The sequence below is a fragment of the Pseudophryne corroboree genome, chromosome 6 (assembly GCF_028390025.1).
Source record: "Pseudophryne corroboree isolate aPseCor3 chromosome 6, aPseCor3.hap2, whole genome shotgun sequence".
Classification (NCBI taxonomy): domain Eukaryota; kingdom Metazoa; phylum Chordata; class Amphibia; order Anura; family Myobatrachidae; genus Pseudophryne; species Pseudophryne corroboree.
In genome coordinates, this window is record NC_086449.1 from 361,761,029 (window position 1) to 361,774,524 (window position 13,496).

General features: G+C 45.9%; 1 protein-coding gene across 4 annotated transcripts in view; it reads right to left on the minus strand.

Annotated features, from left to right (window-relative positions):
- Positions 1–631: 631 nt before the first annotated feature.
- The window catches only part of MIOX (myo-inositol oxygenase), a 58,949-nt gene continuing 46,084 nt past the window's right edge, over positions 632–13,496 (minus strand). For all 4 annotated transcript variants that reach the window (XM_063930445.1, XM_063930446.1, XM_063930448.1 and 1 more), the window contains 6 exons: positions 13,394–13,461; positions 11,058–11,167; positions 7,448–7,515; positions 3,903–3,952; positions 1,824–1,936; positions 632–943 (listed from right to left, as the gene is read on the minus strand). In XM_063930445.1, coding sequence (XP_063786515.1) covers positions 835–943; positions 1,824–1,936; positions 3,903–3,952; positions 7,448–7,515; positions 11,058–11,167; positions 13,394–13,461 — 518 coding nt within the window. In that variant the 3' untranslated portion in view covers positions 632–834. The remainder of the gene's footprint in view (positions 944–1,823; positions 1,937–3,902; positions 3,953–7,447; positions 7,516–11,057; positions 11,168–13,393; positions 13,462–13,496) is intronic.

Sequence of the window (13,496 nt, forward strand, 5' to 3'; positions counted from 1 at the left end):
GTTGCTGACGGTTTTATTTTCAGTCAGTAATTACTGTAGTTTGGTGTATTGGCAAGTTAGACTCCTGAAAACAAGCAAATGTCTAACAGCTCGTTAACAGAATTAAGGGGGTAATTCAGATCTGATCGTTGCTGTGCATTTTCGCACAGCGGGCGATCACATCTGAACTGCGCATGCACCGCACTGCGATGGCGCGTCACATGGGTGCAACAGGCATCAGCGCCCTGCGATGGGATGGTGTGGAAATTCCATTCGCACAGGTTATCGCAAGGAGATTGACAGGAAGAGGCCGTTTGTGGTTGGCAACTGACCGTTTTCTGGGAGTGTCAGGGAAAACGCAGGTGGAATCATGCGTTTTCAGGGAGGGTGTCTGTCGTTAAATCCAGCCCCGGTCATCCTGATGTGCAGCTGAGTAAGTCCTGGTCTGCGCAGAGACTGCACAAAATCAGTTTGTGCAGCTCTGCTACACATGCGAACGCACATCGGCACAGCGAAAACCCACTCCCTGTGTAGGCGGTGACTATCTGATCGCAGGGCTGCAAAAATCGCTGCCCAGCAATCAGATCTGAATTACACCCTAGATCCCAAATCAGATGTGACCTAGGATTTTAACAGACTTACATCACTGAAATTGTGGTACAGTGTCTACTCTTTATTTATTTACTTAGGAATTAGCAATTATTCAGCATGTAATACCTTATATTTGTCACATATATGATATATTGTCAGGATATAATGAACAAACACATCACAGAGTTGGCAAATGTACAGGTTATAGTACATTATTTTAAGTGGATCAAGAGTATGTGAAACTTGTTGTCTGAACTGAAAATATCACCAGCACAATACTCTAGGGCAGTACTTGTCTATCAAGTCCTTGTAATATTTCTGCAGGTTCTCCACATCTGGCATCTCTTCGTTCTTTGTGTAAAGGTCAAATTTACTGTAGGAAAATACACAATTAAAAGTGTGTTTATATGTGGTACATGTAACTCTAGAATATCAGTCTATTTAATGACCATTATTATGATTGTAGTTATCAGATCAGGATGTAGTCAGGATACTGACGCTCACATCCTGATGGTCATAATTCTGGCTGCGGATTCCCGACAGTCATAAACCCGACGGTGAGTATTAAAGTTGGCGCTAGCCACTAGTGGGAGGGTTAGGCTGCGAGAGGGGTGGCTTAGGGTTAGAATACTCACAGAAATCCATCAGGATTTTGACCATTGGGATTCTGACCGTCGGGATAGGGAGTGCCAGGATATCGTACCCAACCAAAAGTGGGAATTTTTCAATGAGATTTGAGTTAACTGTAAACATTTTTTTTTTAAATATAAGTAATATGCGATGCATACAGTACTGAAGTTACACAAAGTCCAATTACAGTATGCTACTTTTATAAGGACAACTAGCATACACCTGCAAGTTGGGAGAAGTGCTTTATTCCCAATGTCCATTGCATTGTGCTTATTTGTCTTTTTTTTTATATACACATATTCGTAGTGACAGAAGTGGAGTTGTAAGTGACTAGAATGTGATAGTGAAACAATTACAGCAATAAAAGTAATGCAGGTAGGGGTTACCCTCATACGCGGACCCACTTTCACCACTACACATATGGCAACTTCTGCAAGGCCAAGATAAGTACAGGCCTAATTATATAATACATGCTATACATTTGAAAAAGGATTTGTTCATTGCAATATAGGGTGCACTACATAACAACATCTTTACACAAATAACATTGACATACTGAAGGGCTGCAAGAGAGGACTAAGAAGTGGTAGGACACTAGAAGCAGCAGATTCTTTAATACTCACTTGAACTCTTGAACCCAAGGTAACATCTTAAGGTCTTTCTCATTACAAAGGTGTTTATAATCCCCTCCTGTGTGCCAGGGGTAAAACGAGTGGAATCTGATCATGTACATACCCTGAAATACAAGTATCAGTAAAATGTCATTTCAGAGCTCTAAATACAGTATGTACTAAGCTTTCGAGAGAGATAAAGAAGACAGAGATAAAGTTACCAACCAACCAGCTCCTGACATTTTTCAAACACATCCTGTAACATGGCAGTTAGGAGCTGATTGGCTGGTTCTTTATCTCCATCCATATTATCTGTCTCCAAGGATTAGTACATAGACCCCATATCCATAGGTGTAGCCACAGTAGGTGCAGGAAGTATGGCTGCTATCTGGTCTGGGCTACTTCCGGGGCTTGGCCTTCTACTTGCACCCAGTTATGCTGCCAGCCACACGCCCATAACCAGACCCCATGGACGGCTTCTTTTTTCTTGACCTTGTGCTGCTGTAGGGCACATCCGCTCTCCCAGCTGGCTCAGTCTCTCCTCACTGATGCCTGGAGGAGGTGTGACCCTGCTGAGCCTCATGGGTCAACCCTAGACCATGGCTATGTCCCCTCCCACCATAAATCAATTAGGAGAGATGGAGCTGGCTGGGACAGCAGAAGCCGGCTGCGGGGATCTGGCAGTGAGTAGCAGGGGGCAACCTCTTCCTATCTAGCTTGCTCCAGGAAGCAGGTACCTCTTCCTCAACCCACACAATCTTCTCAGCGATTTTTGAGAAGAAGGCACATGTGCACTAGAGAGCAAAGCATATTGCTAGAGTCTTTGCTTTTAAAGTGCAGCGCCATCTTCCCGAAGACATACCTCCCAACATGACCCATTCCAGAAGGGAGAAAATGCTCTGTTCGTGGACTTTTCTATTCATTTATGATTGCGGTCACCTGTTTTGAACAGGTTAATTGAGAAGAAAGGTGTTTCACAACCGGTGACGGCAATTATAAATTAAGAGGTAAGTCAAGGAGTAGAGCAGTTTGTGATGTTGGGTGATTGGAAGGGTCAGTCACAGACTCATTGAACTTGTCACTTTTCTCACCTAATACTGCTTCACCACAGGACTTACACCCATGGCCAGCCAGCCTACCTGTCCTTCCCAGTCCCCGCCCACCCACTGCATGGAGCCTGCTGATGATAAAGAGGCTGCCCGAAGCCAGCTGCAGACAGAGGCTCGCAAGATGATTATGTCATCATCTCACAAGACAACAGCTCTGCAATGGCACGATGGCGGTAAGTGACTGAGAGAGACATGATAATACACTGCCTGGTGACACCCATCCTACTCCCCCTACCCCCTTCCCAGCACGCCATCCACTGAGTTATAATAAAGACAAAATAAAATGACAAAAATGGCTACTGATGTCCTCCATCCCCCTGTCATGCCTGGGTAATCAGTACCCGCTCCCCCCACCTCAGCATCATTGCCTTTGATCCCAGACATTGGGGCCCCTTGGGGATCATGGATCTTCAGGCTCATCGCCACTTCAAAATTGGGAGATCCCCTTCATCCATGAGGTCAACCAACAGGCATGATTTTAGCAGTCAGACGACCAGCACCAGGAATACCAATACTTCTCAGAATTCTGACTCATCATCATCTCAAATGTAAATATGGGGGGGGGGGGGGGAGTTAGTGTTAGGCTGCAGGGAGGGAGTTAGTTAGGAACTAGGGGCAAGGTTAGGGTTAGGCTGCGGGAGGGGAGGGTTAGAGTTAGGCTGCGGGTAGGGAAGGTAACTAGAAGGGTTAGCAAACTTGCTAAAATTTGTTGGGCTGCAGCTGTCTGTATTCTAACCGCCAACATCCCGTACTCAACCCCCTCCAATAATATGGGGAGATAGTCATCACTGCAGGTTGCACCTAGAATACTCAGGACTTGACATACACAAACACAAACATGTGAAAAGTGTGTAGCGTTGTGCATCAAAGCTATTCATTATCCTACATTTCACACACAATGTTATTCTGGCGGTTTAGGTCATTTTTTATGAAAATACCATAATACAGTAGAGTAACACACAAGACACAGACAAGATTTTACCTCTTCTGGAATGGTGCACTGGTTAAACTTCAACACATTATACAGGTATTCTACCGAAAAAAAAAAAGATAAAGCAAAAATCTTAAATAAACTAATAATACATTTTCTGAATGAAGTTTGAACAGAGCTCCCAGATAATTTTCTGAGCAGAAATACATGAATTAATGGAACTAAACTAAATAATAAATAAATGATTAATAGTACAACAATAATAATAGTTAGGGGTAGTTAATTTGGATATTATACATAATACCATGTGATATTTTCAACATTTAATATATCTCCTATATAATAGCCCAGATCTGTGACTTTGTGCCTCATTTGCTAACGCTGGGCGGAGTCACAACACTGGGCAGAGTTAGTCAAATGAGTCACAGATCTGGGCAAATCTATAGGAGACTAGGAGCAGAAACAGATGGTATGGCCATGGCACAGGCAGGGGTGCATACCTCCCAGCTTTCTTCAGGCAGAAGGAGGGACACACGCGCGGTGAAAAGGGGGCGTGGTTTTGCAGAGGACCGGCGATCGCGAGTCACGCCCCCGTTTTCGTCAGTGAGGGGGCATGCCCAACGCTCTGTGAGCTGCTGGCCTGCCCCCAGGAGTGGGTTATGGGTCTGGGGAGCCCAGGGCACTTGAGACAGGGGGGCCCTATCTCATTGATGTGCCTGCTGTGGGTTTGGGGAAGTGGCCTAATCGCGGGACGCATGGCCACGCCCCCTTATGCAAATTCCGGGAATTGGATTTTTTTTTAATGGGATTTAGGTCCCTCAGCTAGGGGTAAATCCAGAGGGGGTGGTCACTCCCCCTACACACCCGCACAGGCAGAAGAAAGCAGGGAGGCTGCTGCCTCCCTGCAACACCACAGACCTGCCAACACGCAGCAGCGTGTACTGACTAGCACAATGCTGCTGCTGTTGCTGGCAGGACGGGGGAGCTTCAGAGCTGGGACAGAGCTACTCCAGCCAGGGGGCCCCCTAAAACTGTGGGGCCCTACGGTACGTACCCCCTGGGCCCCCCCTTAATCCGGCTCTGCTGCCAGACCCCCCCTTAATCCGTACCCCCTGATGCCCCTTCTCTCTCTGTCTCCACTAAATAGACGCTATGCGCATGCGCACAGCGTCTATTCACCGCTGCTCTGCTAAGCAGAACAGCGAGTACAGGAGCTTCCCAACTGCCTCCCCCCCTCCCACCGCGGGACACTGCGGCCCGCGGGTGGGACAGCGGGACAGACCCAAAAAAATTGGACTGTCCCGTGAAAATCGGGACAGTTGGGAGGTATGGGGGTGTGTGAGGGGGTATGCCATACAGACAGACGGGCACCGGCTCACTGTGTGCTTGAACCCCCACATCAGAAAACTCAGCAGGGTCTCTCTGGAGCGGAGGAGCATCACTTTCTGGCACACTCCACGCTTCTTAGCTGCAGTTTTGTGGGGCACGTGCCGCTGTGCAGGTTCCGTACTGCCTCTGTTATCTCCAGCCCCAGCAACCCCACCGCTAACTGCAGCGCTGCCGCCCGCAGTGAGGTGCGCCCAGCTCCTTCACACACTTTAGCCAGCAGGCAGCGCTGCAGAAGTCCACGCTGCTTGCAGGCTCTGACTCCCTCCAGCTGCAGCGTCTCCTGGGGGCTAACCAGTGACTCCCAGTCTCCCCTTACCACAGTGCCCGGCAGCCGCGAGGTCCGCGCCGCGTGCATGCTATGACCCCCTCCTCCCTCCAGCCGCAGCATCTCCTGGGGGCTAACCAGTCACTCCCAGTCTCCCCTTACCACAGTGCCCGGTAGCCACGTGAGGTCCGCGGTGTGTGACTGAGGAGTGGGGGGAGGGATGCGGGCGGGCAGATGAAGCAGGACTCCAGCCTGAGAGAGTCAGCCATGCCAAGTCTCCACCAGCAGCAGATCCCAACAGGTTGGAGTGGAACAGCAGCAGCCAGCAGCAGTGACTCCGGTAAGACACATCTGTCTGTCACTGTCACCACTGTTTTGGCCCTAATACCAATCTCTCCCGTGCCCTGTGTTCTGTCATGTCCCTGTCACCCCTGGCCTTGCCCTGTCACCCTTATCCTGGCCCTTTCACCCTTATCCTGGCCCTGTCACCCTTATCCTGGCCCTGTTACACCTGTGCTTGCCCTGTCAACCCTATCCTGGCCCTGTCACCCCTGTCCTGGTCCTGCCGCCCCTGTCCTGGCCCCGTCACCCCTGTCCTTGCCCCGTCACCCTTGTCCTGGCCCCGTCACCCCAGTTCTGACCCTGTCACACCTGTCCTGGCCCCGTCACCCCTGTTCTGACCCTGTCACCCCTGTCCTGGCCCTGTTACTGTATACCCTCCAACTACCTTTTTGGCAGGTACAGTACCCGCAGCGCCTCCAGACACCTCCCCAATGCACCACACCTCCGCACCTTCCCCTCCACCACATGCAGCACTCCACCCCTCCCCCACACGCTGTGCCTCCAGACCCCCTACACCACCCGCGGCTCCCACTCCCCCGCCCCTCCACCACCCACAGCACCTCCAGACCCCCTCCACCATCCACCCCCCATATATGTCTCCCCCCACACCTGCCCCCCCTCCACCAGCAGCATCTGCAGACACCCTCCTCCATCCGCGGTCCCCCCACTCCCCCACTCTCCCACCCCTCACCCACCCACGGCACCCCCGCACCTGTCCCTCCACCACCTGCAGCGCCTCCAGACCCCCTTCCCCATCCACCGCACCTCCCGCACCTGCCCATCCCCTACCCGCGGCGCCTCCGGAACCCCTACCCCACCCCCGGAAAGGCATGCAAGGGTTAAGGGGGCGTAGCCCTTTGCGACAGTGTGAAGAGCGCCCGTAGGGCGCGATGAAGTACCTAGTTTTAAAATAATAACATGGAAAAATCCTTAAATTCTTTGTTAAACCTTTAGGTATGTAGGTTACTCTGTAAATATACTCTGTCCCTATATTAAACAGTAATAAACAAGTCTTTCATAAATCTATCTAGTAGTTACATTATATTTTATGTCCACCTCTTCATTACAATGCTGTGGTTGTGGAGAATGGTCAATATGACATAACTGGCAACCTAAGGCAGCTGTTTCACTGCAGTTGTACTACTGTATAGTGCATCTCTCCATACAATGCAGTTGTGTTCGTCTAATTACAAATATATACGGATACACCTACAAGCTGTGAGAGGCATGCACCACTCTCCACTGAGCATATCTGGCTCAGTCGAGGTTTGCGTTAACCCAGTGGTTCCCAAACTTTTTTGAGTCACGGCACCCTAAAGCGTAAGAGTTTTTTTCACGGCACCCCTAGGCCAAAAGTTTCTTACTGAGAAATTCAGGAAAAAAAATGAAATTAAGTAAATTGTGTTTATATGTTATCCTCAGGTTCAGTTATGTGGTGAGGGACAGGATTCACTTCTGTTTGTCCACATATTGTTTGTCTACTACATTGACCATAAATAATTTGAATTGATCCTGGACCACCAACCCAGGGCACCTCTACAAGTTTGAGAACCACCACGTTAACCAATGTAATAGTTTTCGAAACGTAGTAGTATCTTACCATCATGGCCCCAGGACATGAGAACATTTTCCAGGCCACAGTTGGGCTTGTAGATTCCATATTCTGTGCTGTACAAATAAATCAATATACATTAGTTTTTCAGTAGAAAATAGTAGGAAATGTCTAATACTTATGTCAATTTCTTTTTGTTCCAGAGCTATTTACTACAATATAAAGTGTGACTTTTTTGTACCATTTGCCCAAATCTATTCTGAATGTAATATATCATCCGTTTTTACAAAACCTAGGAAAAGGCATCCCCAATCTGCTCACTACAGTTCTCTCTTATGCAAACTTATGTATGTTTCTTTATGTAATGATTTCTTGAAAATGTCATTGCATGTGTGGGGAAGTTGCTCAGTGAAACAGTTTAGTATTGCATACTAACTGGTGATTACCTCTTTTGAACATTAACCCATTGTGGTCAGGTGTACTATGTCTTTATATTTAGTAAGGTATAGTAGTGGTGTAAAGGACAGAGTATGATTACTGATTAGTAAAAGAAAACAAATACTGAGCAACATCCCCAAACAGGTAATTTCAACTTTAAACTTGTCATTCATTTTGTACGCTCTGGACATGGCTACTACTAACAAATGCACAGAAACATTTTTTAAAGCTATGTCTGCAAATGCTAGGAGCTTAGGAGACAAAATTCCAGAGCTAATTGCGATAATGACAAGGGATAACCTGGATTTTGTGGCTATTACAGAGTCTTGGTGCAATGAGAATCATGACTGGGACTTAACTATACCAGGATACAATTTATTTAGGAAAGATAGAATAGGAAGAATAGGAGGAGGGGTAGCAATGTATGTGAAAAAAAGCATAAATGCCACTTTAATACAAAATATTGAAGCCAAAACTGAGGCCCTTTGGGTCACCATAGAAACTGGGAAGAAGGACATTATTCGCATTGGGGTGATCTATAGACCACCAGGCCAGGGGCAGGATTTGGACAGGAACCTATTGTTGGACATCTCTAAAATGGCTTTTAAGGGAGAAGTCATAATCATGGGAGACTTTAATTTACCTGATGTAAATTGGGAGGGGTCTTTTGCAAGTTCAGCTACAAGTGGCAAATTTCTACATTCCTTACAGGGAGCATCTCTCAAGCAATTGGTGAGGGAGCCCACTCGCAAAGACTCAATATTAGATCTAATTCTTACAAATGGTGATAGAATATCTGATATATATGTGGGTGAGCACCTGGGATCCAGTGATCATCAAGCAGTATGGTTTAGTATAAAGACAGGATCCAACTCCTCTCACACAAAAACAAAGGTGTTGGATTTTAGAAATGCAGACTTTGCAAAAATGGGGAGATGTTTAAGTGATTCATTGGCAGACTGGAGGAACTTGGAAGGGGTGCAGGAGAGGTGGAAAAAAATTAAAAGTGCATTACTAAGTGTAACAGACCTTTGTATCAAAATGGTTAGGAAAAGCACCAGGAAAAGGAAGCCAGTGTGGTTCACAAAAGTAGTATCAACTAGTGTGAAAGCAAAAAAGATGGCTTTTAGGAAATACAAACAGACTCAAAATAATAACGACAAAGAGGAGTATCTGGACAGACGGAAGGATGCTAAGAAAGTGATCAGACGTGCAAAGGCAGAAGCTGAGGAGAAAATGGCCCAGTCAGTAGATAAAGGGGGCAAAACTTTTTTTAAGTATATAAGTGAAAGAAGAAAATCAAATGGAGGAATAATAAGACTTAAGACAGAGAGTGGGCATTTGGTGGAGGGAGACAAGGCAATAGCAGATCACCTAAATAATTATTTTTGCTCAGTATTTACTGCAGAAGAAGGGATGGGGCCACAGTTAAATTGCAAGGACATTCATAAAAATAAGGTAGATGAAAATACATTTACAGAGGAGAAGGTCCTAACAGAACTTTCAAAACTAAAAGTGGATAAATCAATGGGACCAGATGGAATACACCCAAGGATACTCAAAGAGCTAAAAGATGTCCTGGTTACACCTTTAACAGAATTATTTAACCAGTCACTAAATACAGGTGATATTCCAGAGGACTGGAAAAGAGCAAATGTAGTTCCACTGCACAAAAGTGGAAGCAAGGAAGAAGCAAGTAACTACAGACCAGTAAGCCTTACATCAGTAGTAGGGAAAGTAATGGAAAAACTATTAAAAGAAAGAGTAGTGGAATATCTTAAATCGAACAACTTACAGGATCCAAAACAGCATGGATTTACTGGTGGGAGATCATGCCAAACAAATCTTATTGACTTTTTTGACTCTGTGATGAAAATAATAGATCAAGGGGGAGCTGTAGATGTAGCATATCTAGACTTTAGTAAGGCATTTGACACTGTCCCACATCACAGACTGCTAAATAAACTTGAAAGCCTGGGGGTGGATTATAAATTAGTGAAATGGATAAGAACCTGGTTGCAGGATAGGAAACAGACAGTTGTAGTTAATGGAGTGCAATCTATGGAGGGAAATGTTACCAGTGGAGTACCCCAGGGATCTGTACTAGGTCCAGTTCTCTTTAATATCTTTGTTGGTGACATTGCAGATGGTATTGAAGGGAAGATATGCCTTTTTGCAGATGATACAAAGATATGCAACAGGGTAGACACACCGGGAGGGGTCAAACAAATGATTGATGACCTAGGTAGGCTTGAGAAATGGTCAAGAACGTGGCAACTACAGTTTAATGCTAAAAAATGCAAAATCATGCACTTGGGTCTCAAAAACCCAAAGGCTAAGTATAGTATCAAGGGTACTATAATGGAAACTACTGAGGAGGAAAGAGATTTAGGAGTCACTATTTCAAGTGACTTGAAGGCAGGAAAGCAATGCAACAAAGCAATGAGAAAGGCAAGTCAGATGCTTGGTTGCATTGGGAGAGGAATCAGTAGCAGGAAAAAAGAAGTGATAATGCCACTGTATAGGTCATTGGTAAGGCCCCATCTGGAATACTGTGTCCAGTTCTGGAGACCCTATCTCCAGAAGGATATAAATACATTAGAGAGTGTACAAAGAAGGGCAACTAAAATGGTGCATGGCCTACATCACAAAACTTACCCGGAAAGGCTAAAAGATCTTAACATGTATAGTTTGGAGGAGAGAAGGGAAAGGGGAGACATGATAGAAACTTTCAAATATATAAAGGGTCTTAACAAAGTTCAGGAGGGAAACATTCTTCAAAGGAAAAGAAGTATTAGAACTCGAGGGCATACATTGAGACTGGAGGGGGGGAGGTTCAGGGGAAATTTAAGGAAAAATTACTTCACAGAAAGGGTAGTGGATAAGTGGAATAGCCTCCCATCAGAGGTGGTAGAGGCTAAGACTGTAGGGCAATTTAAACATGCTTGGGACAGGCATATGAATATCCTTACAAAGAATCAAGGTTAAAAAAGGGTTGAGATTGCCTAAAGGATAAAATAAAAAAGGGGCAGACTAGATGGGCCAAGTGGTTCTTATCTGCCGTCAAATTCTATGTTTCTATGTTTCTATGTTTCTATATGTAGGAGTTGCTGGTAGTGGTGATTAGAGAGGTATGGGAGGAAGGAGAAGTAAACATCATAATGCCGCGCAGCACAGTTGGTACCCAAGGCTGTGTATATACACTACAGTAGTTCCCCACCTGTATACTGGGTGCTTTGTGTCCGGATTGTCTTTGAATGTTGTGTCTGCAAATACAATGGATTTCTGGAACTTGCAGCCAACTGGAAAAGTGTCACCAACAACAGCCCACTGCAAAGAGAAATGATAGTTTCTGCTTCCCAGGGCATTGTAATGTCATCCTAACCAAGTCCACTTCTGTATTGCCAAATGCTAAAGAGTCATCCCCGCTGCATAGACATGGGACCTGATTCAGAGATGGATGCATACCCGATTTTTACGTAGCTGAGTGATTACGGCCAACTGCGCATGTGTCTAAGTCTCACTACCCATGATCGCAGTGAGGATTTATTTGCACTATTTGAGGGATGTAACAGGGATTGGCGGAGTATTTTGTCCGTCTCAGGGGCATATCTCAGCCTGCAATCCCATACATAGCTGCAGTGTCTCCAGTGTCTCACTTCCATGCTGCAAGACCTTAAAGCTCCTCTGAAGTTTGATAATCGACTGATCTGTGGCCGGCGCTGCGTCTTTGTACACAGCTACAGATCCAGGCAGCTACAGTATTTGCATGTTTTCGCGAAGTCACTGCGTACACATTCACAGCTGATGCGGCATTAGTGTAGGTCGCTGAGTCAGGACCACAGTCCATGTCTGAAGTGTTATATTCGCATTTGAGCTGTTTGTCAAAGATATTAACAAATAATGAATATAAACTAGAGCCATAACTAAATATTTGGTGCCCTGGGCTAGAAAAAGCATTGACGTCCGTCCCCTCCATATTTTTCAAACAGGGACATAAGGCGAGCCCTGGTGTCCTGTGAAAGCACTTGCTATGATGACCCTTCCCACATCATATATATATATATATATATATATATATATACACACACACATATACACACACATACACACACACACACACACACACACACACACACACACACACACACACTTAACACCTATACTTACAGATCACTCCCAAGAAAATGGATTTGCACACCAATACTCCTATACCATCATTCATGCACTTAATTTGAAAGCTCTTTGTCATTTAGTTACATTATCCTTCATTTTAAATCACAGATTTCTTCAGTCATATCCAGGACCTTCAGTCACATCCTCCTGTAAAATACTGTCATACCAAGGATTCAAACACATGACCTTCCATATTGCAGCCAGATACCTTACTTATGGAGCTATATGCTCCTATATGGGAAGTTTTAGAGTATTTTAAAATGTATGCTTTAAATATAGGAGTGTGTGACTGAAGATGCTTAGGGACGTGAGGTGAAGATGGGGGCAGCCAGGTGCAGAGCCGTAACTACGCGTGTGCCAGGTGTGCCTGGCACACAGCGCAGTCGCCCTGAGGACATAACGACCAGCATTCTATGTTAGCGGCTTGTAATGAGTCAACCTGACTCATTACAAGCCGCCTGTGCTGTGTGCGCTGCGCCAGAGGAGAAGAGGAGAGGAGTAGCTCTGGAGGCAGGCGAGATGAGGGATGAGGGAAGCGCAGCCAATGCGGAAGGAGAAGGACAGCTGCAGCGGCACCGCTTCCAATTACATAGCCTGCTGTGGCTCGGGCCCCCCCCCCCCCTCCTCCTCCTCCTTCTCCCGTGCCCGGGATCTGCTGCATGAAGCCTGCACCGAGGAGCCTGACTGCCTGAGCCAGCGGGGAGAGATGGTAAGTATATACTGTATCTGTCTATCTATCTATCTATCTATCTATCTATCTATCTATCTCTCTCTCTATTCTGTCTGCCGTACTGTTTAAAAAGGGGGACGCTGTCTGCCGTAATGTGTAAAAAGGGGGACTGTCTGCCGTAATGTGTAAAAGGGGCTCTACCTGGTGTAGTGGCACTACTGTGCAGTGTAATTTAAATAATGGAGACTACTGTGCACGTAGTATAAATTGGTATTATTTTGTGGCCACACCCCTTCCCCATGAAGCCACACCCCTATATTTTTTGTGCGTTCCTACAGCGCGCACTGCCCCTGTTTTACGTAACAGGGGGCACCAATGCCGTTTCTTGCACACAGCGCTAAAATATCTAGTTACGACACTGGCCAGGTGATCCTGGGGATTAAAAAGGAGGAAGTTGCAAATTAGATTGATTAAAACAGAAAGTTGACAGGTGCTGCAGAACAGCGTTGCGGTGTCCTGTGCTGTGGCGCATGTCACACCACCCTAGTTACGGCCCTGCACAGATTATTAAATAATGCTGGAGACACAACTACACACAGACCGCATACATGCAAAGCCTGTCACTCTAGTCAGCAGTAGATTTACCCTGACGATATTACTTGCCGCTGTGATCATTATACAACATATGTTTCACTGATTAGATGAGTTACCTGAGGCTCATTTTCCAGGGCCAGTATTTTTCCAATATCATGCAACAAACCAACCAACTGGAACCAGTCTGAAGGAAGAAAACACATTAATAGGTGAGTGTAA